The sequence below is a fragment of the Mobula birostris genome, chromosome 10 (genome assembly GCF_030028105.1).
Source record: "Mobula birostris isolate sMobBir1 chromosome 10, sMobBir1.hap1, whole genome shotgun sequence".
Classification (NCBI taxonomy): domain Eukaryota; kingdom Metazoa; phylum Chordata; class Chondrichthyes; order Myliobatiformes; family Myliobatidae; genus Mobula; species Mobula birostris.
Window position 1 is genome coordinate 66,840,506 of NC_092379.1, and position 25,962 is coordinate 66,866,467.

Genomic DNA, 25,962 nt, shown 5'->3' on the forward strand with positions numbered 1-25,962 from the left:
CCAGGACTCCCAAGTCCCGTTGCATCTCAGAACTTTGAATTCTTTCCCCATTTAAATAATAGGCTGCCCGTTTATTTTTTCTGCCGAAGTGCATAACCATACCATTTCCAACATTGTACTTCATTTGCCACTTCTCTGCCCATTCTTCCAATCTATCCAAGTCTTTCTGCAGACTCTCCATTTCCTCAGCACTACCGGCCCCTCCACCTATCTTCGTATCGTCAGCAAACTTAGCCACAAAGCCATCTATTCCATAATCCAAATCGTTGATGTATAATGTAAAAAGAAGCAGCCCCAACACTGATCCCTGTGGAAAACCACTGGTAACCGGTAGCCAACCAGAATCGAATCCCGTTATTCCCACTCTCTGTTTCCTGCCAATCAGCCAACACTCTATCCACGTATGTAACTTTCCCATAATTCCATGGGCTATTGTCTTGTTATGTAGCCTCATGTGTGGCACCTTGTCAAAGGCCTTCTGAAAATCCAAATATACAACATCCACTGCATCTCCCTTGTCTAGCCCACTTGTAATTTCCTCAAAAAACTGTAATAGGTTTGTCAGGCAGGATTTTCCTTTAAGGAATCCATGCTGAGTTTTGCCTATCTTGTCATATGCCTCCAGGTACTCAGTAACCTCATCCTTGGCAATCGACTCCAACAACTTCCCAACCACTGATGTCAAGCTAACAGGTCTATAATTTCCTTTTTGCTTCCTTGCCCCCTTCTTAAATAGTGGAGTGACATTTGCAATCTTCCAGTCCTCCGGAACCATGCCAGAATCTATCGACTTTTGAAAGATCATCGCTAATGCCTCCGCAATCTCCGCAGCTACTTCCTTCAGAACACAAGGGTGCATTCCATCTGGTCCAGGAGATTTATCTACCTTTAGCCTATTCAGCTTCCTGAAAGTTCTCAGAAAGTACTTCCTGAGTACTTTCTCTGTCGTAATTGTGACTGCGCACTCTTCTCTCCTCTGCCACTCTTGAGTGTCCGGTGTACTGCTGATGTGTTCCTCAGTGAAGACTGATGCAAAATACTCGTTCAGTTCCTCTGCCATCTCCTTATCTCCCATTACAATTTCTCCAGCATCATTTTCTATCGGTCCGATATCTACTCTCACCTGTCTTTTACTCTTTATGTACTTGAAAAAGGTTTTAGTATCCTCTTTGATATTATTTGCTAGCTTCCTTTCATAGTTAATCTTTTCCCCCTTAATGACCTTCTTGGTTTCCTTTTGTAAGGTTTTAAAAACTTCCCAATCCTCTGTCTTCCCACTAATTTTTGCTTCCTTGTATGCCCTCTCCTTTGCTTTAACTTTGGCTTTGACTTCTCTTGTCAACCAGGGTTGCATCCTTTTTCCACTCGAAAATTTCTTCTTTTTTGGAATATACCTGTCTTGCACATTCCTCACTTCTCGCATAAACTCCAGCCACTGCTGCTCTGCTGTCTTTCCCACCTGTTTGGAGGCCTATAAATAACTGCCATCGGGGTCCTTTTACCCCTGCGATTTCTTAGCTCAACCCATAAAGATTCTATACCTTCCGATCCTATATCACCTCTTTCTAATGATTTAATATCATTTCTTACCAATAAAGCCACGCCTCCCCCTCTGCCTACTTTCCTATCCTTCCGATACAGCGTGTATCCTTGGGCGTTCAACTCCCAGAGACATGTATCCTTTAGCCAGGTCTCAGTGATGGCCACGATATCATACCTGCCAATCTGTAGCTGTACGACAAGATCATCCACCTTATTCCTTATGCTGCGTGCATTTAAGTACAACACCTTAAGACCAATATTTGATACTTTTTGCTTTGATTTCACTGCAATTTTATTGCACTGCAACTCATCCCAATGGCTACAAATTTGCCCCATCACCTGCCTGTCTTTCCTGACATCTTTACTGCTTACTATCTTAGATTTATTTCTGATTTCCCCTTCCTCCGCTCTATCATTCCGGTTTCCATCCCCCTGTCAAATTAGTTTAAACCCTCCCTAACAGCTCTATTAAACTTTCCCGCCAGGATATTGGTCCCCTTCGCGTTCAGGTGTAACCTGTCCTTTTTGACCAGGTCATACTTCCCCCAGAAGAGATCCCAATTATCCAAGAATCTGAAGCCCTGCCCCCTACACCAGTCTCTCAGCCACGCATCCATCTGCCTGATCCAACGACTCTTGCCCTCGCTAGCACGTGGCACAGGTAGCAATCCCGAGATTACTACCCTGGAGGTCCTGCTTCTCAGCTTCCTTCCTAACTCCTGGAAATCTCTCTTCAGGACCTCCTCCTTTGTCCTATCTATGTCATTGGTACCAACATGTACCAAGACAACTGGCTGCTCACCCTCCCCCTTTAGGATACTCAGGACCCGATCCGAGACATCCCGTACCCTGGCACCTGGGAGGCAACACACCATGCGGGTATCTCTGTCAGGCTCACAGAATCTCCTGTCCGTTCCCCTGACTATGGAATCCCCTACGACAACCGCATTTCTCTTCTCCCTCCTTCTCACCTGCACAACAGCACCAGGCTCAGTGCCAGAGACCCCGTCACCGTGGGCGTCCCCCGTCAGGTCATCCCCCTCAACAGCATCCAGAACAAGATATTTGTTGCTGAGGGGGACAGCCACAGGTGTGCTCTCCACTATCCGGGCATTTCCCTTCCCTCTCTTGACAGTGACCCAGTTTTCTGAATCCTGTAGCCTAGGGATGACTACTTCCCTGTAGCTCCTGTCTATCACCTCTTCACTTTCCCTGATAAGCAGTAGGTCATCGAGCTGCAGCTCCAGATCCCTAACACGGTCTCTGAGGAGCTGCATCTCGGTGCACCTGGCGCAGATATGGCCATCAGGGAGGCTGAAGGTCTCCCAGGATTCCCACATCTGACACCCTGAACAAAGCACTAACCCTGCAGGCATGCTACCTAATTCTACAGGAATGAAACAGGAAAAATAAGTCTACTCACCCACTTACCTCGCCAAACAGACGAACTTTTTAAACCGTTAGCTCGTACTGTTAGCTGTGAGAGCCCTGCTGTTCCTGTCTGTCCGGGCCACTGTCCACTAATATTCACCTATTGTTAGAAAGTAACCACAAACTTGGAACAAAAAAAACTCATTATATTTGGTTAAGGTCAGCTTTGGTATCTGCTTTATCGAGAATTGATTCTGTGAGCTTTACAGTTAGATGTGGAGAGGCGACTACCAAAGACTCCAGCCAATGTCACTCATTGATTAGATGGCCTTCTCAGTCTCTGGTAACTAAAATCATTGTTAACATCAGAATCCAAGATATATTCATAGATACATATTTTTACAGCATGGAAACAGAACACCCAACTTGCCTACATCTAGTCCATATCTCTCTAAATCTTTCCTATCCATATACCTGTCCAAACTTTTTAAACTTTGCAATTTTACAACCTCTACCACTTCCATTGAGGGTATGCTCATTCCACATACCCTCTAACCTCTGTGTAAAAAATTTGTCCCCTTGAAATCTTTTCTCTGTCAACTTAAATTAGTTTTAGACACTCCAACCCTGGCGGGGAGGTGGGCAAGGTAAGACTGTGTCTGTCTACCCTATCTATGCCCCCTGACAATTTCCTAAACCTCTGCACTCCAGAGAAAGCACTTCCTTCAGTTATTCCTGACGAAGGGTCTCGGCCTGAAACGGCGACTGCACCTCTTCCTAGAGATGCTGCCTGGCCTGCTGTGTTCACCAGCAACTTTTATGTGTGTTGCTTGAATTTCCAGCATCTGCAGAATTCCTGTTGTCCCAGCCTTTCTAGTCTCTTCTCTTAACTGAAGCTTCCAGTCCCAGCAATATCGCAAGTCCCTTTGCACCTCCAATTTAAAAATTTTTTTTCCCAGTTTAGAAATTAAGCTGCACTTTTATTCCTTCTATCAAAGTGCATGACCATGCACTTCCCAACACTGTATTCCATCAGCCAGTTCTTGCCCATTCTCCTAAGCACTTCTGCAGGCTCCCTGCTTCCTCAACACCATCTGCATCTTCTATTCTAGGTTGTGCCTTTTGGTGCTATTCTCCTCCACTATAGGAAACATGCTCTCCAACTCCACTCTATTTAGGTCTTCCAATATTCAGCGGTTTTCAATGAGATCCACCCCCCATTCTTCTAAATTCCAGCAAGTGCAGGCCTAAGCCATCAAACACTCCTCATTTGATAAGCCTTTTATTCCTGGAATCATTTTCATGAACCTCCTTTGAATCGTCTCTAATATCAGCACATCCTTTCTTAGGTAATTGGCTCAAAATGGCTCACAATACGCCAAGTGTGGCCTCACCAGTGCCTTATAAAGCCTTAGAATTACTTCCTTGTTTTACATTCTAGTCCTCTCAAAATGAATGCTAACATTGCATTTTACTTCTGTACCACAAAATCAAACTGCAAGTTACCCTTTAGGGAATCATGCACCACCTGCCCTTCCAATTACCTTCATATTATCCACTAACTTGGTCACAAAAGCATCAATTTCATCATCCAAGTCATTGACATAGAACGTAAAAAGAAGTGGTTTCAACATCGACACCTGCGGAACGCCATTGGTCACCGTCAGCCAATCAGAAGATGCTCCCTTTGCCTCCTGCCAATCAGCCAATGCTAGTAGAGGTCCTGCCGTACCCCGAGCTCTTACTTTGCTAAGCAGATTCATGAGTGGCATCTTGTGAAGGACCTTCTGAACATCCAAGTACACAACATTCAATGATTCTGCTTAGTCTATCCCGCTTGTTAATTCCTCAAGTAATTCCGACAGATTTGCCACTCAAGATTTTTCCTTGAGGAAACCATGCTGACTATGGTTATTTTATCATGTGCCTCCAAGCACCCCAAAACCACATCCTTAACAATTGACTCCAATATATTCCCAATCACTGAGGTCAGGCTAACCAGCCTATAATTTCCTTTCTTCTTCCTCCCTCCCTTCTTGAAGAGTGGACTAACATCTGCAATTTTTCAGTCCTCTGGAGCCATGCCAGAACCTAGTGATTTTTGAATCCACAATCTCTTCAGCTCCATTTTCAGAACCCTGGGGTGTAGTCCATCGGGTCCAGGTGACTTATTTACCTTCAGATCTTTCAGTTTCCCAAGCACCTTCTCCTTAGTAATAGCAAACTGCACTTACTCTGCTCCCTGACACTCTGGAGCTTCAGCTGTACTGTTAGAGTGTTCAACAGTAAAAACTGATGCAAAATAAATATTCAACTTCCCTTGTCAGCCACGGCTGTGTCCACTAGTCACTGGCAGTCAACCAGAAAAGGATCCTTTTATTCGCACTCACTGCCTCCTGCCAATCAGCCAATGCTCTAACCATGCCAGTAACTTTCCTGTAGTACCATGGGCACTGATCTTGGTAAGCAGCCTCATGTGTGGCACGTTGATACATCCCAAGGAGGAAGAGGTATTCCAATGGCAGGATGACACAACCGAGGCTGACGAGGGAAATTAAAGCCAACATAAAAGCCAAAGACAGGGCATGTAATACAGCAAAATTTAATGGGGATTTAAAGGACTGGGAAGGCAACTAAAAAGTCATTAGGAGGGAAAGAATGAAATATGAAAGTAGGATAGCCAATAATATCAAAGAGGATGCCAATTTTTTCCAGATCTATAAAAAAATAATAGGGAGGCGAGGGTAGATATCAGACCACCTAAAAATGACACAGGACAGTGGTATTGGGGAATAAGGAAATGGTGGAGAAGTTGAATATTTATCTTACACAATACCCAATCAAGAATAACTGATCCCCTAGTGGGCTCAACCACAGGATCCCTATAAAAAACCATCTCATAGGCATTCTGCAAATTCTCTTTCTTGGGATCCAAAATCAGCATAAACCTGAATTTCCTAATCTACCTGCATATCTAAATCCTCCATGACTATCATAACTTTGCCCCTTTGACATCTAATTTCTACTTTCCATTGTAATTTGAAGCCTACATCCTGGCTATTGTTTAGAGGCCTGTATATAACTCCCATCAGGGTCCTTTTATGTTTGTAGATCCTTAACTCTACCCACAATGATTCTACATCTTCCAGTCCTTTGTTACCTCTTCCTAAGGATTTGATCTCATTTATTACCAACAGAACAACCCCATCCTCTCTGCCTACCTACCTGTCCTTTCAATGCAATGTGTATACTTAGATGGTAAGCGCCCAACTATAATCCTCTTTCAGCCACGACTCAGAGATGCCCACAATATCATTCCTGCCAATCTCTCATTGCACTACAAGATCATCTATCTTATTGTGTGCATTCAGCTACAACGCCCTCAGTCCTGTTTTCTTCATCATTCTTGATTTTGGTCCCCTGTTATACTGCAGCTCATCCCACTGACTGCAATTTTGCCCTATCATCTGCCTGTCCTTCCTGACAGTCTCACTACACACTGCCTCTGCTTGTACACCAACTGCCCTATAGTCAGACTTATCACACAGTTTCCCATTCTCCTGCCAAATTAGATTAAACCCTCCCCAACAATTCTAGTAAATCTGGGCGTAAGGATATTGATCCCCCTCGGGTTCAGTTGTAACCCTTTCCTCTTGCACAGGTCATACATACCCCAGGAGAGATCTTAAGGATCCATAAATCTTAATCCCTGGCCCTGCACCAGTTCCTCAGCTACGCATTCATCTGCCACATCATCGTATTCTTACCCTCAATGGCACATGGCACAGGCAGCAATCCAGAGATTACTACACTGGAGGACCTGAGATATAGAATGCATCTCAACTAAATGCACAGTATATTATATAATACAACTATGACCTATAAAGACATCCACAGCATAGTAAATTTTAAATTTTCCAATTCTGGTCCAAAGATTTAATCGCAGTGGAGGATTTCTTACTCTTGTGGGTTAGTTGCCAGTGCAAACAAGTTTGCTGTTGTGTGCTGGGGCAGCAGGCTGAGGGTAGCAGCCACCAACAGAATCAACAATCTCATTCGTAAGGCCAGTGATGTTGTGGGGATGGAACTGGACTCTCTGACAGTGGTGTCTGAAAAGAGGATGCTGACTAAGTTGCATGCCATCTTGGACAATGTCTCCCATCCACTACATAATGGACTGGTTGGGCACAGGAGTACATTCAGCCAGAGACTCATTCCTCCAAGATGCAGCACAGAGCATCATAGGAAGTCATTCCTGCCTGTGGCCATCAAACTTTACAACTCCTCCCTTGGAGGGTCAGACACCCTGAGCCAAGAGGCTGGTCCTGGACTTATTTCCTGGCATAATTTACATATTATTATTTAACTATTTATGGTTTTATTACTATTTATTATTTATGGTACAACTGTAATGAAAACCAATTTCCCCCAGGATCAATAAAGTATGACTATGACTATGACTGTGACATCTTTCCTGACAAGAGTAGGGGAGTCACTCTTCTTGGCAGGTGAGACCTGTGGCTACAAAACAATCTCAGGCTCTGGGGCTTCCTCTGTGGTAGTTGTAGGAGTTGTCCCTGGGACCAGGAAGTGGTTCTGACAGCTTTGGGCACCTTTCATCTCCTTTCTTTTCCAAAATGCTCTTGGCAACTGCTGGACATGTTGGCATCCCAAATAGTGCTTGGCAAGCTGCTCGATCTGCTGATTTATCAGACCACCAGACAAAGCTTCAAGACAATGCTTTCATTTTGGCCGTGCCTAGGTGACTGGTTTGTAGCTCCTCCAATACTTTAGCTCTTATCTTAGATGGTACAACTCTCAATCCCCACGTAAGGCACCTCCGTCAAGGTCAAGTTCATGCTGGCACTGGTAAAAACAGGGGAGCTGGACCTTCTGTGCACACTCCATCCTTTTTATGTTGCCATATTGACCTGAGACACTCTAGGGTCTTTTTTGGTTTCCCCTTGGATCACCTCTTCCATAATAGGCAGACTTTCAAGTTGTATTAGGGAGAATACGTCAAGAGGAATGTCATCCTTTGTAAATTTTTCAGGTATTTTATTTTCCAAAAGTAAATGGGACAATCTGTCAGCATTTCCATGATTAGTTGGCCTGTTGAATTCCATCTTGTAATTGTGTCCTCCAAGAAACAAAGCCCATCTCTACAAATGGGTTGTTGCTGTTAGTGGAACACCCGTCTGTGGATTGAAAATGGACTCTGATGGTTGTTGATCAGTAAACTCCCTCCCATACAAGTACTGGTTGAAACATGTTACACCTAAACCAGATTCAAGGCCTCTCTGTCAACTTATGCATAAAATTTTTCTCTGCAGTGGTAAGGGAACGTGATGCAAAGTCTTTGGGGTGTACACTTCCATCATTCAAAAACATGACATGACTGCACCTATACCACAAGGTGAGGCATCAGAGCCAAGCACTGGATGGTGTGAATCACAATGTGTGAGCACAGTGCCTGACGTCACCATTTCCTTTACGCTTTGGAAAGCCATCTCAGACTGCTTGAATTTTCTCAGCACACTTGAGTAATTCTTCTGGGTCGATGCTGTGACCACAATAAATGATGCATGGTTTAAAGAATTCACACTTGTTGGTCATGCTCTGAGTTCATAATCTTCTAATCTTTTTAACACTGGCTTAAGATTTTGCAGATGTTCCTTCTTACCCTTACCAGTAACAATGATGTCATCCAGGTCTAAAACAGCGTTGCAGCACCTGGTCCATATCTTTCTGCTAGAGTGAAGGTGTAGATGCTACTCCAAAAATAAGCCTATAATAACAAGAAAGCCCTTTGTGAGTGTTTATGGTGAGAAACACTTGGGACTCTTCTTCCATCTCCATCTGTGGGTATGCCTTAGCTGAAGTGTTTCCCTCCAGAAAAGTTTGCAAAAATGTTCTCTATCCTGAGCAGAGGGTATTGACCTACTGTGTTGCTTCTCCATGGATTGTCACCTTGTCGTGGTGGAGAAGCTTGTGTGGTCCTGAGATCCTGAGAGAAATGCCGTCTGGAGCTATGCTCCTGGTAGGGTCACCCATGGCAGTAAGGTCGAGGGTGAGGTCTCTGACAAAGAACAGTCCAACCAAGACCGCAATGGTGGAACAGGCAGACGTAGTTATTTCAAACTCAACGGCTGTGAAGGCGGAAGAAGGCTGCAACAAATCCATCAGCTCCAACCATCGTGGTTTCCATGCCATTGGAGTCAGTTGGTTGATTTGTGAAGTATCGTGTGCTTCGTGGAGCGCAACATCAAGTACACGTTAAACAAATACACGCACAGGCATCTTCACTCTGTGGGCCACTTCTTCAGAATGAAGACCATCATCCTTGACCTCGAGGGATAGCCACGATGACGACAAGAGTACTGTGTTGATGGTAATCGCACTGATCCTGACAGACCCATTCTTCTTAGCTACTGGGACCACTGACATCGCCCATGGTCTCCACTCAACTTTGGAAAGAATTCCATTAGCCACTGTGCAATCTAGCTTAATGGCTACTTTACCATGGGCGGTATAAGGAACCAGACAGCCTTTATAAAACTTTGGTGTGGCATTTTCATTTAACAGCATTTTCCCCTTGATGTGTTTGAATTTTTCCAATGCCATTCCTAAACACTGCTGTGGCATCATCCATTATCTTTCTTAATTTGCTTTCAATTGACTTTATTGCAGGAGATGTGGCACGTAAATGGCGGCTGGACCTCCAATTAAGTTGTTGTTGTCTCAGCCACTCACGTCTCCACAATGCTGACCCTGCTGTTTTTACCACATACAAGTCCAATGTGGCTTGTTGGTTGTTGTATTTCACTGCCATTCCCACAGGAGTCTTTTCTCCACTGTAAGATCTTAGTTGGATATCTATAGGCTTCAGTTCAGTGTTGTTGAAATGCTATTCAACCTTATTTTGTGGAATGACTGAAGTAGCTGATCCATTGTCCAGCTCCATTTTAATCACTTTACTGTTCACTTCTGGTATAAGCAATATTGCTTGTCTATTGTTAGTTTTCACATTGTAAATCTCAGGGCTGTTCTCATCATTATCAGATTTTTCATCAATAGCATACAAATTAGTGGTCTTTCTGAAACTATAAATTGACATTTATCTTTTTCTCTTCCCTGTGCAGTCCATTTATTTGTAACTATCTGACATGCACTTTGTATGTGTCCTACTTTGTTGTATTTTCTGCAAGTTTCACCTTTAAGCCTGCATTAATGGTGTCTGTGAGCCCCTGCCACAATGGTAATACAATTTGTTCAGCCAGGCATTGCAATTTTGTTTACGTTCACTTTCATTGCTAACGGCATCTCAAGTGTGTCTCTAGCTGCTGTTTCCATTGATACAGTGATTTCAACTGCTCTTTAAAATATGAGTTGTGCTTCAGTTAGGAGCTGTTTTTGAATGTTTTCTTGTAAGATTCTATATACTAAGTGTTCTCTCAGTGTATCATTAAGCTGAAGTGACAATGCTCAGACAAATTCTTCAGTTTAGCCACCTAAACTAAAATGGACTCCCCTTCCTTTTTATTCTGCTTGTGAAACCTAAGCATTCTGCATTTAACAATGGTTTTAGTTCTAAATGCTCCTGCATGACATTCACGGTATCAGTAAATCTCACTTCGGCTGATTTGGTTGGAGTTGTTAAACTTCTAAACAAACTGTATTATATGTTTTTCACTTGTTGCACTCAGTTAGACTGGCACTCTCTTATCATTGGCTATTTCATTTGCTTCAAAATATTGCTTAATTCACTCAGTATTCAATATCCAGTTGTCACTTGTACAATCAAATGTATCTATTTTTCAATTTAGCCCAATTTTCTGTTTTTTTTATTTATGATTATTATCACCTGGAACTCACTGTTTATGAACCCCTGAATTTGTCCATTTTCTGCCTTTTGTTAACTCAACTCTTTCTTGATGCACTTTTTTAAAAACCTGGATATCTCGCTGCATTTCGATACATAGGTAATAATCTCAGGTTTGTTTAAAACTTCCTCATCACCACTGTTCTGTTTTGTAATTCCAAAACATAAAACTAATTGAAAACAAAAGCACAGAGCTGGGAATGCATCTCTTAGGTTTGTTTATACTTTCGTGGGACAGACACGTGATGCGATGGCGTAATGTTGTATGTGATTGACATGCTTTTACATATAACGCGCAGTGCATTATGTAAACAACTTATGCTTATCAAACTAATAATTTACAATATTACTCAAATATTTCTGAAATATCTAATACACAACAAGATCAACAGATTGTATTTCAAGTGCGGCATTACCAACGATTTGTAAAACTGTAATGTGACGTCCCAATTCCTGTACTCAGTGCCTTGGCTGCTGAATGCAAGTGTACCAAACGCTTGTCTCCCTGTGTCAGTACTATGTACCGGCACCCTCAGCTCAGTAGTTTAGGTGACCTGCCACCACTTTTTCAGGATATTTAATTATGCAAAGCTTCCTTCATTGGGGAGCATTGGGGAGCGTTGGGGAGATTCTTGACTGGTCAGTGAGTTAAGGTTTACAAAGAGAAGGCAGGAGAATGGATTTATTAAAACAAATCAGCCAGGATTGAATGGTAGAGCCTACTTGACGGGTGAAGTAGCCTAGTTCTGCTCCACAACTTTTTTGGTCATGTGGTATTCACACAAATTATTCTTTAAAACTCCTTGCAGTACATCCAAACCAGTCTAGTGGCTATTGAAATACTGAATACTTAATGGCTGAGCCTTCTAATGCAAACTATGTTTGGTTTAATAATCCAGTGTGACAAATCTGTGCAGTGGAGATTTACCAGGATGCTGCCTGGATCAGGAAGCCTATCTCAAGAGGAAAGGTCGAGTGAGCTAGCACTTTCCTCTTGGAAGCAGAAGATTGTGAGAAGTAACTCGATAGAAGTGAATAGGATAATAAGAGGCATTGATAGGATGGACAGCCAGCACCTCCTTCCCAGGATGGAAAGGCTAATATTTCAAAAGGTTTGAGGAAGGTATAGGGGGATGTCAGGGCTAGTTTTTTTACCCAGAAAGTGGTGGGTGTGTGGAAGGCATTGTCAGGATGGTAGAAGAGGCCGATGCATTAGAGACATTTATATTTAGATAGGTGGATGAAAGAAAAATGGAGAGCTGTGTGGGAGGGAAGTGTTAGATTGAAAAGCTGGCACAACATCAAGGGCTGAAGGGCCGTTAATGTTTGACATTCTATGTCCTATGTTCTAAGGTATGTGAGTCTCCAAGCTTCTGGAAGATTTTCATAGTGGTCAGTGAGTAATAATTCTGTCTTTGTACAGCGGACTGACTTCAGCTGAATGTGATACCTCTCTGCTGGACACTGCACGGAAGCTGGAGATGTATGGCATCAGGCTGCATCCGGCCAATGATGGGGAAGGAACAGAAATCAACTTGGCCGTCTCTCACATGGGCATCTTGGTCTTTCAGGTTTGTGAGTGTAAGGAAACTGTTGTAAAGTGCTTATGGTGGGTAGATGACCTACCAGCACAGCTTTGCGACATGGGAAGGAAGTGAAACACCCGAGTTGGACACAGAGTGAATATGCCGACTGTTGGATGTACACTGATGCAGCAGGTGGCGCTGCTGCCTCAGAGTTGTAGAGGCCCCAGTTCAATCCTGACCTCTGGTGCTGCCCGCATTCCCCCTGTGACTGGGCAGGTTTTCCCAGCATCCTCTAGTTTCCTCTCCTATCCCAAAGTCTGGCCTTTGTAAATGATGTCTTTGTGTAGGTTAATTACAAAATAATCAAAGTGTGGTTGATCGGCTTGTGTGAGAGCGTAAGTTGCAGGGGAACAGGGAAGTTAGAAGTTGGGAATGGGATTGATGAGATGGCTCCAATGGAAACCAGCATGGATTCAATGGGCCAAATAGTCTTCCCTGTGTTGGTGAATAATTAATGAACTGCTGTGCTGGAGAAGCTCAACAACAGCTGCAGAGAGCATTGCAGAAGATAAGAGTCTATCCAGGGCCAAGAGCTGTTGGGAGCAAGATCTACACAGGAATGTAATGAGTTAATACTAACCAAAGACAAGAGACTGCGGATGATACAGGGGCTGGCCCATTGAAATATAAACAAGAAATCCAGGAAGCACTCAGCAGGTCAAGCAGCATCTGTGTAGAGAGATTAACAAGGTTCACCATTCTCTCAGCTGCCATCAGCATGATTTGTATCATGTGAACTCTCCTGCTCTCCACTCTCACATCTGCTTTCCATCCTCCTCCTTCTCTGCAACATAATATCCATTTGCTTTCTCACTCACCTGTTCCAATGTATGGTCGCTGACATGATCCATGATCTTAGCTTTTCTCCCGACACATGCTGCCTATCCTACTGAGTATCCCCAGCCTGTTCTACTCTCTATGGTGGAGCAGATGGGATTAGATTGGGTGGCTGAATTCCACCAGGGTGCAAAGGCCCTCCATCTGAACTGTGGAGGTTCTGCTTCAGACCTCCATCAGTGACCCAGCCTTCAGGATCTAATGCTTTTCTGCTGATCCCTGCTTGTTTCATGACCATATGAATGTTGCCAGAATAGATCATTATATTATATTAATGAAGCCTCCTGTTAAGGTGGCTGGTTCAACATTAAACTTCAACTCTCATTCCAGGGCAAAATTAAGATTAATACGTTCAACTGGGCCAAGATACGCAAGCTGAGTTTTAAGAAGAAATATTTCCTCATCAAGCTCCATTCTAACATGTTTGTAAGTCATTTTTAATGTTCCCCTATGGCTGAGGATTAATGTCAGTGGAATGCAGCTTTGAAGCTTTGACTCGAGAGATTCTGCCAGTTTTGGCAGTTGGAGTGTGCAATCAAGTCAATCAAGATTTGAATAGCTCAGCAGAAAGCAGTTGATTAGACAATCAAGATGTGCGTAGCTCAGACTCAGCAGAAAGTAGCTGATTGGGTAATCGAGGTCAAGAGACCAAGCAGTTTGAATAGCTCAAACAGATAAATAGAGGGGTAACTCAAGCAGAGCGGCCAGTGAGTGAGTGGGCCAGTGAAGGAGTGGAGCTTTGAGGCTTCGACGAGAAGAGGCAGAGGATGACCTTGTTCCCAGTTAGTCTTTACAATGCCTCCTGAGACGGTGATGTGCCTCTCATGTGAGATGTGGCTGTCTTGGGGATCTCCCCTCTCCCTCAGAGTCACATCTGCCAGAAGTACATGTGGCTGGGCGATCTGGAAGACCATGTAAGGAATCTGGAGCAGCAGCTGGATGACCTTCGAATCGTTAATGAAGCAGTCATAGATGAGAGCTACAGGGAGGTAGTCACATCTAGGCTGCCAGAAGCAGGTCGTTGGGTGACAGTCAGAGGGGGGAAAGCAAAGGTGAGTAGACAGGTAGTGCAGAGCACCCCTGTAGCCATTCCCCCGAATAATAAGTTTACCGTCCTGGATACTGTTGACAGGGACAACCCACCAGGTGTGAGCCACGGTGGCAGGGCCTCTGGCACTGAGTCTGACCCTGTGGTGCAGAAGAGTGGGATGGAGAGGTGGAGAGTTGTCATCATTGGGGGCTCTATAGTCAGGGGATCAGACAGGAGATTTTGTGGACGTGAGAAGGACACCCACACGGTTTGTTGCCTCCCGGGTGCCAGATTCCGGGATGTCTCTGACCGGGTGCACGACATCCTGGTATGAGAGGGAAAGCAACCAGAAGTCGTGATACATGTTGGGACCAACGACATAGGTAGGAAGAAGGATGAGATCCTGAAGTGTGAGTTTTGGGAACTAGGTAGAAGGCTGAAGAACAGGACCTCAAGGGTGGCGTTCTCAGGATTGCTGCCAGTGCTATGTGACAGTGATGGTAAGAATTGGAGGAGATGGCAGTTGAATGCGTGGCTGAGGAGTTGGTGCAGGGGGCAGGGTTTTAGATTTTTGGATCATTGGGATCTCTTCTGGGGAAGGTGGGACCTGTACAGATTGGATGGGTTGCACCTGAACTCGAGGGGGAGCAATATCCTTGCAGGTAGGTTTGCTAGCATGGTTTGGGAGAATTTAAACTAAATTGCAAGGGGGATGGGATCCTGAGCGACAGAGCAGTGAAAGAAGTGCATGGAGTAAAGTCAGATCTAACATACAGAGAGGCTTTGAAGAAAGAGAAGCAGAATAAAGGGTGTAAAGGTAGTAAGGTAGAAGGGCTAAAGTGCATGTACTTCAATGCAAGAAGCATCAGGAACAAAGGTGATGAACTGAGAGCTTGGATACATACTAGGAATTATGATGTAGTGGCCATTACGTAGACTTGGCTGGCACCAGTGCAGGAATGGATTCTCAATATTCCTGGATTTCAGTGCTTTAAAAGGAATAGAGAGGAGGGAAAAGGGGAGGAGGGGTGGCATTACTGGTCAGGGATACTATTACAGCTACAGAAAGGGTGGGTAATGTAGCAGGATTCTCTTTTGAGTCAATATGGGTGGAAGTCAGGAACAGGAAGGGAGCAGTTACCCTATTGGGGGTATTCTATAGACCCCCTGGTAGCAGCAGAGATACCGAGGAGCAGATTGGGAGGCAGATTTTGGAAAGGTGCAAAAATAACAGGGTTGTTATCATGGGTGACTTTAACTTCCCTAATATTGATTGGCACCTGATTAGTTCCAAGGGTTTGGACGGGGCAGAGTTTATTAAATGTGTCCAGGACAGATTCCTGTCACAGTATGTTGACAGGCCGACTAGGGGGAATGCCATACTAGATCTAGTATTGAGTAACGAACCGGGTCAGGTCACAGATCTCTCCGTGGTTGAGCATCTGGGGGACAGTGACCACCACTCCCTGGCCTTTAGCATTATCATGGAAAAGGATAGAATCAGAGAGGACAGGAAATTTTTTAATTGGGGAAAGACAAATTATGAGGCTATAAGGCTAGAACTTGCGGGTGTGAATTGGGATGATGTTTTTGCAGGGAAATGTACTATGGACATGCGCTTGATGTTTAAAGATCTCTTGCGGGATGTTAGAGATAAATTTGTCCCGGTGAGGAAGATAAAGAATGGTAGGGTGAAGGAACCATGGGTGACAAGTGAGGTGGAAAATCTAGTCAGGTGGAAGAAGGCAGCATACATGAGGTTTAGGAAGCAAGGATCAGATGGGTCTATTGAAGAATATAGGGAAGCAAGAAAGGAGCTTAAGAGGGGACTGAGAAGAGCAAGAAGGGGGCATGAGAAGGCCTTGGTGAGTAAGGTAAAGGAAAACCACAAGGAATTCTTCAATTATGTGAAGAACAAAAGGATGACAGGAGTGAAGGTAGGACTGATTACAGATAAAGGTGGGAAGATGTGCCTGGAGGCTGTGAATGTGAGCGAGGTCCTCAATGAATACTTCTCTTCGGTATTCACCAATGAGAGGGAACTTGATGACGGTGAGGATAACATGAGTGATGTTGATGTTCTGGAGCATGTTGATAGTAAGGGAGAGGAGGTGTTGGAGTTGTTAAAATACATTAGGACGGATAAATCCCCGGGGCCTGATGGAATACTCCCCAGGCTGCTCCACGAGGCGAGGGATGAGATTGCTGAGCCTCTGGCTAAGATCTTTATGTCCTCGTTGTCTACGGGAATGGTACCGGAGGATTGGAGGGAGGCAAATGTTGTCCCCTTGTTCAAAAAAGGTAGTAGGGATAGTCCAGGTAATTATAGACCAGTCAGCCTTACGTCTATGGTGGGAAAGCTGTTGGAAAAGATTCTTAGAGATAGGATCTATGGGTATTTAGAGAATCATGGTCTGATCAGGAACGGTCAGCATAGCTTTGTGAAGGGCAGATCGTGTCTAACAAGCCTGATAGAGTTCTTTGAGGAGGTGACCAGGCATATAGATGAGGGTAGTGCAGTGGATGTGATATACATGGATTTTAGTAAGGCATTTGACAAGGTTCCAAGCGGTAGGCTTATTCAGAAAGTCAGAAGGCATGGGATCCAGGGAAGTTTGGCCAGGTGGATTCAGAATTGGCTTGCCTGCAGAAGGCAGAGGGTGGTGGTGGAGGGAGTACATTCAGATTGGAGGATTGTGACTAGTGGTGTCCCACAAGGATCTGTTCTGGGACCTCTACTTTTCGTGATTTTTATTAATGACCTGGATGTGGGGGTAGAAGGGTGGGTTGGCAAGCTTGCAGATGACACAAAGGTTGGTGGTGTTGTAGATAGTGTAGAGGATTGTCGAAGATTGCAGAGAGACATTGATAGGATGCAGAAGTGGACTGAGAAGTTGCAGATGGAGTTCAACCCAGAGAAGTGTGAGGTGGTACACTTTGGAAGGACAAACTCCAAGGCAGAGTACAAAGTAAATGGCAGGATATTTGGTACTGTGGAGGAGCAGAGAGATCTCGGGGTACATGTCCACAGATCCCTGAAAGTTGCCTCACAGGTAGATAGGGTAGTTAAGAAAGCTTATGGGGTGTTAGCTTTCATAAGTCGAAGGACAGAGTTTAAGAGTCGTTAGGTAATGATGCAGCTCTATAAAACTCTGGTTAGGCCACACTTGGAGTACTATGTCCAGTTCTGCTCGCCTCACTATAAGAAGAAAGTGGAAGCATTGGAAAGGGTACAGAGGAGATTTACCAGGATGCTCCCTGGTTTAGAGAGTATGGATTATGATGAGCGATTAAGGGAGCTAGGGCTTTACTCTTTGGAAGGAAGGCGGATGAGAGGAGACATGATAGAGGTATACAAGATATTAAGAGGAATAGATAGAGTGAATAGCCAGCACCTCTTCCCCAGGGCACCACTGCTCAATACAAGAGGACATGGCTTTAAGGTAAGGGGTGGGAAGTTCAAGGGGGATATTAGAGGAAGGATTTTTACTCAGAGGGTGGTTGGTGCATGGAATGCACTGCCTGAGTCAGTGGTGGAGTCAGATACACTAGTGAAGTTTAAGAGACTACTAGACAGGTATATGGAGGAATTTAAGGTGGGGGGTTATACGGGAGGCAGGGTTTGAGGGTCGGCACAACGATGTGGGCCGAAGTGCCTGTACTGTGCTGTACTATTCTGTGTCTATGTCTATATTCACTATCCAATAACACATCCTGTCTTTGAAAATCATAGACTTCTTCCAGTAAGGACTCCTTGGAATTTCTGATGGAAAGCCGTGATACATGCAAACACTTCTGGAAGACTTGCGTTGAGTATCACACATTCTTCAGGCTCCCCGAGGAGCCCAGGTCAAAGGCCAGGTCCTTACTGTGCAGCAAAGGTTCCGGCTTTCGGTACAGGTAAGGGGATAGTTTTCCCTCACGCTACGGTTACTCACTATGTGTGCTCATTTAAACTGCCCTCAGCCATGGGTGAGGTGGTTGAGGACTAGACGACAACTCATGATGTTCCATTGCTCAAGAAAGGCTCGAAGAATGTCAGAAAATTATAGGCCAGTGAGCCTGATTCATAAGTGATGCCACTATTGGAAAGTATTAGAAGTTCAAAGTAAATTTATCATTAAGGTATGTATATGTCACAATATATGACCCTGAGATTCATTTTCTTGCAGGGATTCACAGTAGGACAAAGAAATACAATAGAATCAATGAAAAACTACACACAATCAAAAACTGACAAACAATCAATGTGAAAGAGACAAACTGCAAATAATTAAAAATAATATAATAAATAAATAATAAACAGAGAACGTGAGTTATAGAGTCATTGAAAGTGAGTCCATAGGTTGTAGAATGGTCGGAGTTGAGGTGAGAGTATCTACGTAATAATAATAATAATAATAATAGGTTTTGGCAAATAAAGTGGCAGAGGCATTTTATGTTTCAGAAAAGCCTTAGCAATTCATTTATTGAACACCAAAAAACTGAACTCAAAGCACGCTAAAAACCCTTTACGTAATACGTAATTATGTCATTACGTCAGACCAGCCTCTTAAAGTGAAACCACAACGCAATGTTGGTGGTTGTGAATTATATAAGTTTCCACAATTGCATTACTCTACACAGCACCCCCCGCCCCGCCGACCCCAGAATTCACTAAAACCAGCATTCCGAGCCTGTCCAGCGCTCAGATGAGCCGCCTGGCTCAGGCCTGAAAGAACAGCAGAGGCCTCTGATTCGTCTAGAGGTGTGTTGACATGCTCGTGGTCAAACCGTGATGGCAGAGGCATGGCAGTGGAATCCTCCAGATCTTGGTGGGCTGGTTTAAGGTGATCTACTGAAATATGTTCAGGTTTACCCCCGCCCCCCATTTATGATAAAAGTCATTTCTTCCCGTTCCAAAATGCAGAATAGGCCATCGTAAGCGTGCCTAAGGGTATGTTGGTGTGCATCATTGCGGACAAAAACAAACGAGGTGGAATGTAGGTCAACAAGAATCCAAGAGCGCTGTACACCATGATGGGAGTAGGAATAGGTGCAAAGGAATTGAACTTACTGAGGAGAGAGGAACACTGTTGAGAGGATAACCAGGTGGTTGTGGGGTCAGGAATAAAATTACCTGTCACTCATAATGGCTGATCATTTACCAACAGCCACGGACGACTGCAGGTCCACTTTTGAAGCGGCTCTGACCCCCAGCAGGACCCACTGGAGATGACCATGCCAACACTCATCCTTCAGGGAAGCCCTCAGAGCAGCCTTTAAGGATTGGAGAAAGCACTTGCCTAGGCCATTGGACTGTGAGTGATACTGCATGGTGTGATGTTGTTTAACACTGAGGCTCTGGACCATCACAGCCCAGAGGGGACCACGGTCAGAGGAAATATCAGATGGGGTGCCAAACCAAGCAACCCAGGTGCTGAGGAACGCCCGAGCCATGTCTGCAGCCATCATCGACCCTAGAGGGACGACCACTGGCCACCTAGTGGCCTTCATAACAAGGGGAGTTGAGTATAGGAGCAAAGAGGTCCTTCTGCAGTTGCACAGGGCCCTGGTGAGACTACACCTGGAGTATTGTGTGCAGTTTTGGTCTCCAAATTTGAGGAAGGCCATTCTTGCTATTGAGGGAGTGCAGCGTAGGTTCACGAGGTTAATTCCCGGGATGGCGGAACTGTCATACGTTGAAAGATTGGAGCGTCTGGGCTTGTATACACTGGAATTTAGAAGGATGAGAGCAGATCTGATTGAAACATATAAGATTATTAAGGGATTGGACACGCTGGAGGCAGGAAACATGTTCCCGATGTTGGGGGAGTCCAGAACCAGAGGCCACAGTTTAAGAATAATAGGTAGGCCATTTAGAACGGAGTTGAGGAAAAACGTTTTCACACAGAGGGTTGTGGTTCTGTGGAATGCTCTGCCTCAGAAGGCAGTGGAGGCCAATTCTCTGGATGCTTTCAAGGAAGTTGGATAGAGCTCTTAATGATAGCGGAGTGAAGGGATATGGGGAGAAGGCAGGAAAAGGGTACTGATTGTGGATGATCAGCCATGATCACAGTGAATGGCGGTGCTGGCTTGAAGGGCCGAATGGCCTACTCCTGCACTTATTGTCTATTGTCACTCTACCATGGTAAGGAGGTGTGTGAAATCGTGCGGGGGAGGGGGAATAACCATCAAGGTCCACATTGACATGGTGAAACGTCGCTGAGGGACCTCAAAAGGTGCCAATGGTGCCTGAACATGACGGTTAATTTTCACCCACTGGCACTCCACAGAGGCTGCAGTCCAATAAACGCCATGGCAAACAAACTTTAGTCCAACCAGTTTCTGTGAAGCCTTCTGGCCCGGATACAAGAGGTCATGTATGGAGTCAACAGCAGTCCACCTCCAGTTTGCTATGGGGTGAGGGTGACTGGTTGAGACATCACACAGGCGAGAAACCCTAGTTTCCCGGGACTTAATGTCAGCCAACCACAGGCCCATGATGCTGTTCGGTAAGCCTGGACCTCTGGCTCAGTAACTTGGTTGGCTGCCATGCCCCGGCATAGCCAACCACTATGTGTATGGACTCAACAGCTGGCCGTGAGAAGCATTCAGACATGGTATCACTTATCCACATGATACGTTGTATATCAACTCTGAACTCAATATGTAGGTCAGGTGACATTGCTGCCTTGCACTGTGGGCCAAAGGTCTGATATTTTGGTCATCATGTGCATGAGGGATTTGTGAAGTGGCAACCCTCTAGAAGAAAATGCGAAAGGCGGACAGCCAGGTAGAGATTGAGAAACTGACGGTCAAACATGCTGTACCTTCTTTCTGGGGGATGGAGCTAGCAGCGGACGAAGGTAAGTGGCTCCTCACGTCTCAGCTCAACAGGACCCACAGCGCAGTCTGATGTGTCAGTAGTAATGGCTGTGGGTACGCTGAGGAGTCTGAAAACTGTAGTTTTCAGTAGTGCGGAGTAGTGGGAAATCCATATTAGTGACTACTTTTGAGGAGAGGGTTTCACACCTTCTGCAGAGATGTGACGGCCGAGATAGTCAATGGCTGACAACACAAACACTGCAACCGTGACTCAGCTCACGGACTTGTTCCAGCCGGCAGCCCGGCCCTCCGTGGGTGAGAGTCGGCTCCGGGGTCCAATTCAGCTGGCAGCCTGGACCTCCGGGATTAAGTGTCAGTTTCGGGGCCCGACCCAATCAACAGCCCGGGCCCCTGGCAGCTGGAAGTGGCAGCGGAGTCTCCCCCGTTACTCAGCCTGACCCGGAACGCCTGACAACGCGACCCACTGATCGATCCCCGCGGGACGCGTCCACCAACCTCAAAGAGCTGACAACAACTCACTGCATTGATGGAAAACTGGAAGGGTGCATTATTTACCGAGGAAGCATGGGAGAAGAGCTGGGCTGCTGGTCAGATTGAAGCTGAGGGGCTTCAGGGTCCGTATGTCCACCATCCTACTAGCTAATGTGCAAGCCATAGAGAACAAGGTGGATGATCTTAAAGGGAGACTCACCTACTGCAGGGAGATGCAGAACTGCTGTGTATTCTGTTTCACCGAGACCTGGCTCTCCCCGCCACCCCCAACTGTGCCATCAGACCGGAGGGATTTTCGATCCATCGGATGGACTGTACAGCCGTCTTCAGGCAAGATGAGGGGAGGTGGTGTCTGCCTACTGATCAACACTGCATGGTGCTCGGACACAGTGGCACTGACAAGATCCTGCAGCCCGAACCTGGAACACCTGTCAGTGAAGTGTCGTCCCTACTATCTGCCACGGGAATCCACCTCGGTCATACTGACAGCGGTCTACATTCCCCCCCAGGCAAATGTGGAGTGTGCTCTGAACATACTGTATGCCAACATCAGTGAATTTGAGACCAGGTATCCGGAGGCTTTGCTCATTACAGCCGGGGACTTCAACCAGGCCAACCTCAGAAAGGCACTGCCAAAGTTATACCAACATATCTCCTGCCCCACTAGAGGCCCGAATATACCTGACCACTGCTACACAGCAGTCAAGGATGCCTACCATTCCGTCCCACGACCTCACTTCGGAAAATCGGACCATCAGGCCGTACTCCTCCTCCCGGCTTACAAACAGAAACTGAAGCGGGAGGTCACGGTGTCAAAAGTAGTGTCGTGTTGGACGGAGGAAATGGATGAGGTCCTCTGTGACTGCTTTGAGTCGGTGGACTGGTTAGTATTCAAGGACTCGGCAGCTAACCTTGATGAGTATGCCTCAGCTGTCACGGACTTTATCTGGAAATGCACGGAGGACTGTGTGTCTCGCAAGACGATCCAGGTATTCCCTAACCAGAAACCTTGGATGTATTATGAGGTCCAGTCCCTTTGGAAGGCTAGAGCTGCGGCTTTTAGGTCCGGGGATACCAGTCGCTACACAGAATCCAGGCATGAACTCCAGAAAGCCATTAAGGGTGTCAAGAGACAATATCGAGCCAAGTTGGAAGCCCAGACTAACCAGGGGGATGCCGGTAAACTATGGCAAGGTCTAAATGAGATCACTGAGCGCAAAGAAAAGGCTGGGAATATCAATAACTGTGGCGCTTCTCTTCCTGACGGACTTAACGCAAGATTCAAACCAATAATCCCGGTGCCGAAGAAGAGCACAGTGACATGCCTGAATGACTATCAACCTGTGGCTCTGACATCAATCGCTATGAAGTGTTTTGAGCGATTGGTTATGGCACACATCAACCACAGCCTACAGGTTAACCTCGATGCTTTGCAATTCGCCTACCGGAGCAACAGGTCAACGGCAGATGCCATCTCTCTGGCCCTACATTCCTCCTTAGAACTCCAGGAGAATAAAGACGCATACGTAAGGCTCCTTTTCATTTACTACAGCTCTGCCTTTAATACCATCATTCCAAATAAACTGATTCCTAAGCTCCAGAACCTGGGCCTTAGCACTCAGATCTGCAGCTGGATCTTCAACTTCCTCACAGACAGGACCCAGGCTGTAAAAATAGGGGACAAGCTCTCCTCTACAATCACTCTGAACACCGGTGCCCCACAAGGCTGTGTGCTCAGCCCCCTGCTGTACTCACTGTACACCCATGAGTGTGTAGCCAAGTTTCCATCAAACTCAATATATAAGTTTGCTGATGACACAACAATTGTAGGCCGTATCTCAGGTAATGATGAGTTTGAGTACAGAGAGGAAATTAGGAACCTGGTGGCATGGTGCGAAGACAATAATCTATCCCTCAACGTCAGCAAAATGAAGGAATTTGTTGTTGACTTCAGAAGGAATAGCGGACTGCATGACCCCATTTACATCGGTGGTGTGCAAGTCGAGCAGGTCAAAAGCTTTAAGTTCCTCGGGGTCAATATCACAAATGGTCTGACTTCGTCCAACCAAGCAGAGTTCACTGCCAAGAAGGCCGACCAGTGCCTTTACTTCCTGAGAAAGCTAAAGAAATTTGGCCTGTCCCCTAAAACCCTCACTAATTTTTATAGATGCACCATAGAAAGCATTCTTCTCAGGTGCATCACAACCTGGTATGGAAGTTGTCCTGTCCAAGACCGGAAGAAGCTGCAGAAGATCGTGAACACGGCGCAGCACATCACACAAACCAATCTTCCGTCCTTGGACTCACTTTACACCGCACGCTGTCGGAGCAGTGCTGCCAGGATAATGAAGGACACGACCCACCCAGCCAACACACTTTTCATCCCTCTTCCCTCTGGGAGAAGGCTCAGGAGCCTGAAGTCTCAAATGGCCAGATTTGGGAACAGCTTCTTTCCAACTGTGATAAGACTGCTGAATGGATCCTGACCCGGATCTGGGCCGTACCCTCCAAATATCCGGACCTGCCTCTCGGTTTTTTTGCATTACCTTACTTTCCCTTTTCTGTTTTCTATTTATGATTTATAATTAAAATTTTTACTATATTTACTATCGATTTGTACTCCAGGGAGCGCGAAGCACAGAAAATATCGCTGTGATGATTGTACGCTCTAGTATCAATTGTTTGGTGACAATAAAGTAAAGTAAAGTAATAATCAACCAATTTTGGCTTAAGCACTTGAAAAGTGTGCGGAGGTGAGATACATGTTCGGATTTGGATGCACTGGTGACAAGTATGTCATCCAGGTAAACAGAAAGCAAATCTGAGTCTTTGAATACCAAGGCCATCAGCTGTTGAAAAGGTGGTGCTGCATTTTGCAGCCCTAACAGCATGTGCTGTCAAAGAGGCCATACAGGGTTATCACAGCTGTTTTGGGAATGTCCTCCGAGCACACAGACACCTGTTGGTAACCCCAAAGCCAACTTTAGAAAAAATTAACTTTCTAGCTAAACGTGCCGAAAAGTCTTGGATGTGTGGAACCAGGCAACGTTCGGGGATGGTCATCTCGTTAAGGTGTCAGTAATCGCCATATGTGTGGCACCCACCTTCGGACTTAGGGACCATAAGGAGAGGCGAAGTCCAGGGGCTATTCGATCGACGCACAATACCTAGTTTTTCCGTCTTGGCAAAATCAGCCTTCACAATGGCCAGCTTTTCCAGGTCCACTCTTTGGACCAGCAGATTAGTTGTGTTTGACACCATAGTTTGTGGCTGTAGTGGAGAATGTGGGCTTGGTGAGTTTGGGAATTTGCCCAGCAGTAAGTAAACTCACATGCAGTTGTGCATGCACTTGGCAGAGTTGTTGTGCGGAAGACGAGGAAAGACATTCTACAGAGTGAATTCAGAGAACTCGGAAGAAGGCTGAAAAGCAGGACTTCCAGGGTGGTTATGTCCAGTTTGCTTCCAGTTCCTCATGCTGGAGAGGGCAGGAACAGGGAGATAATGGATCTGAATGTGTGGCTGAGTAACTGGTGCAGGAAGCAAGGAATTACATTCTTGGACCACTGGGTTATGTTTCGGGGTAAGGATGAATTGTACAAAAGGGACGGGTTGCACCTTAATAGGCGGGGGACCAGCATTCTGGCAGGCAATTTTGTTTAAACACACGGGTGTGTTTAAACTAAGTAGTGGGGGGGAGAGGACGAACTGGAAATATAAGGATGGAGTTAAAGGGAAAGTAAGAATAAGAAAAGTTAAGAAAGACGGCAGAATCAACAGAGCAGAAAACTCAAGAACGGATTGTACAGTATGGCCAAGTGAAATAGGAATTGATATAGGAGGTGAGGAGAGTAATGAATTAAAAGTATTGTATATGAATGCACGGAGTATAAGAAATAAAGTGGATGAGCTTGAGGCACAGTTGGAAATTGGTAAGTATGATGTTGTGGGAATAACAGAGACATGGCTTCAAGTGGACAGGGCCTGGGAAATGAATATTCAAGAGTATACGTCCTATCGAAAGGACAGGCTGATGGGCAGAGGGGGTGGGGTGGCTCTGTTGGTGAGGAATGATATTCAGTCCCTTGCGAGCGGGGAAATAGAATCAGGAGATGTAGAGTCAGTATGGATAGAACTGAGAAATTCTAAGGGTAGAAGGACCCTAATGGGTGTTATCTACAGGCCCCCAAACAGTAGTCTGGATGTAGGGTGTAAGTTGAATCAAGCGTTAAAGTTGACACGTTGCAAAGGTAATGCTACAGTTGTTATGGGGGATTTCAACATGCAGGTAGACTGGAGGAATCAGGTTGGTACTGGACCCCAAGAAAAGGAGTTTCTGGAGTGCCTCCGAGATGGATTCTTAGAACAGCTTGTACTGGAGCCTACCAGAGAGAAGG

At 45.4% G+C, this 25,962-nt stretch overlaps 1 protein-coding gene across 1 annotated transcript in view; it reads left to right on the forward strand.

Annotated features, from left to right (window-relative positions):
- Window positions 1-25,962, forward strand: part of LOC140203695 (FERM domain-containing protein 7-like) — a 97,787-nt gene that overhangs the window by 58,222 nt on the left and 13,603 nt on the right. Inside the window, exons 6-9 of the mRNA XM_072269741.1 lie at window positions 12,219-12,366; window positions 13,549-13,640; window positions 14,400-14,411; window positions 17,993-18,148. Of these exons, the coding sequence (XP_072125842.1) occupies window positions 12,219-12,366; window positions 13,549-13,640; window positions 14,400-14,411; window positions 17,993-18,148 (408 nt within the window). The remainder of the gene's footprint in view (window positions 1-12,218; window positions 12,367-13,548; window positions 13,641-14,399; window positions 14,412-17,992; window positions 18,149-25,962) is intronic.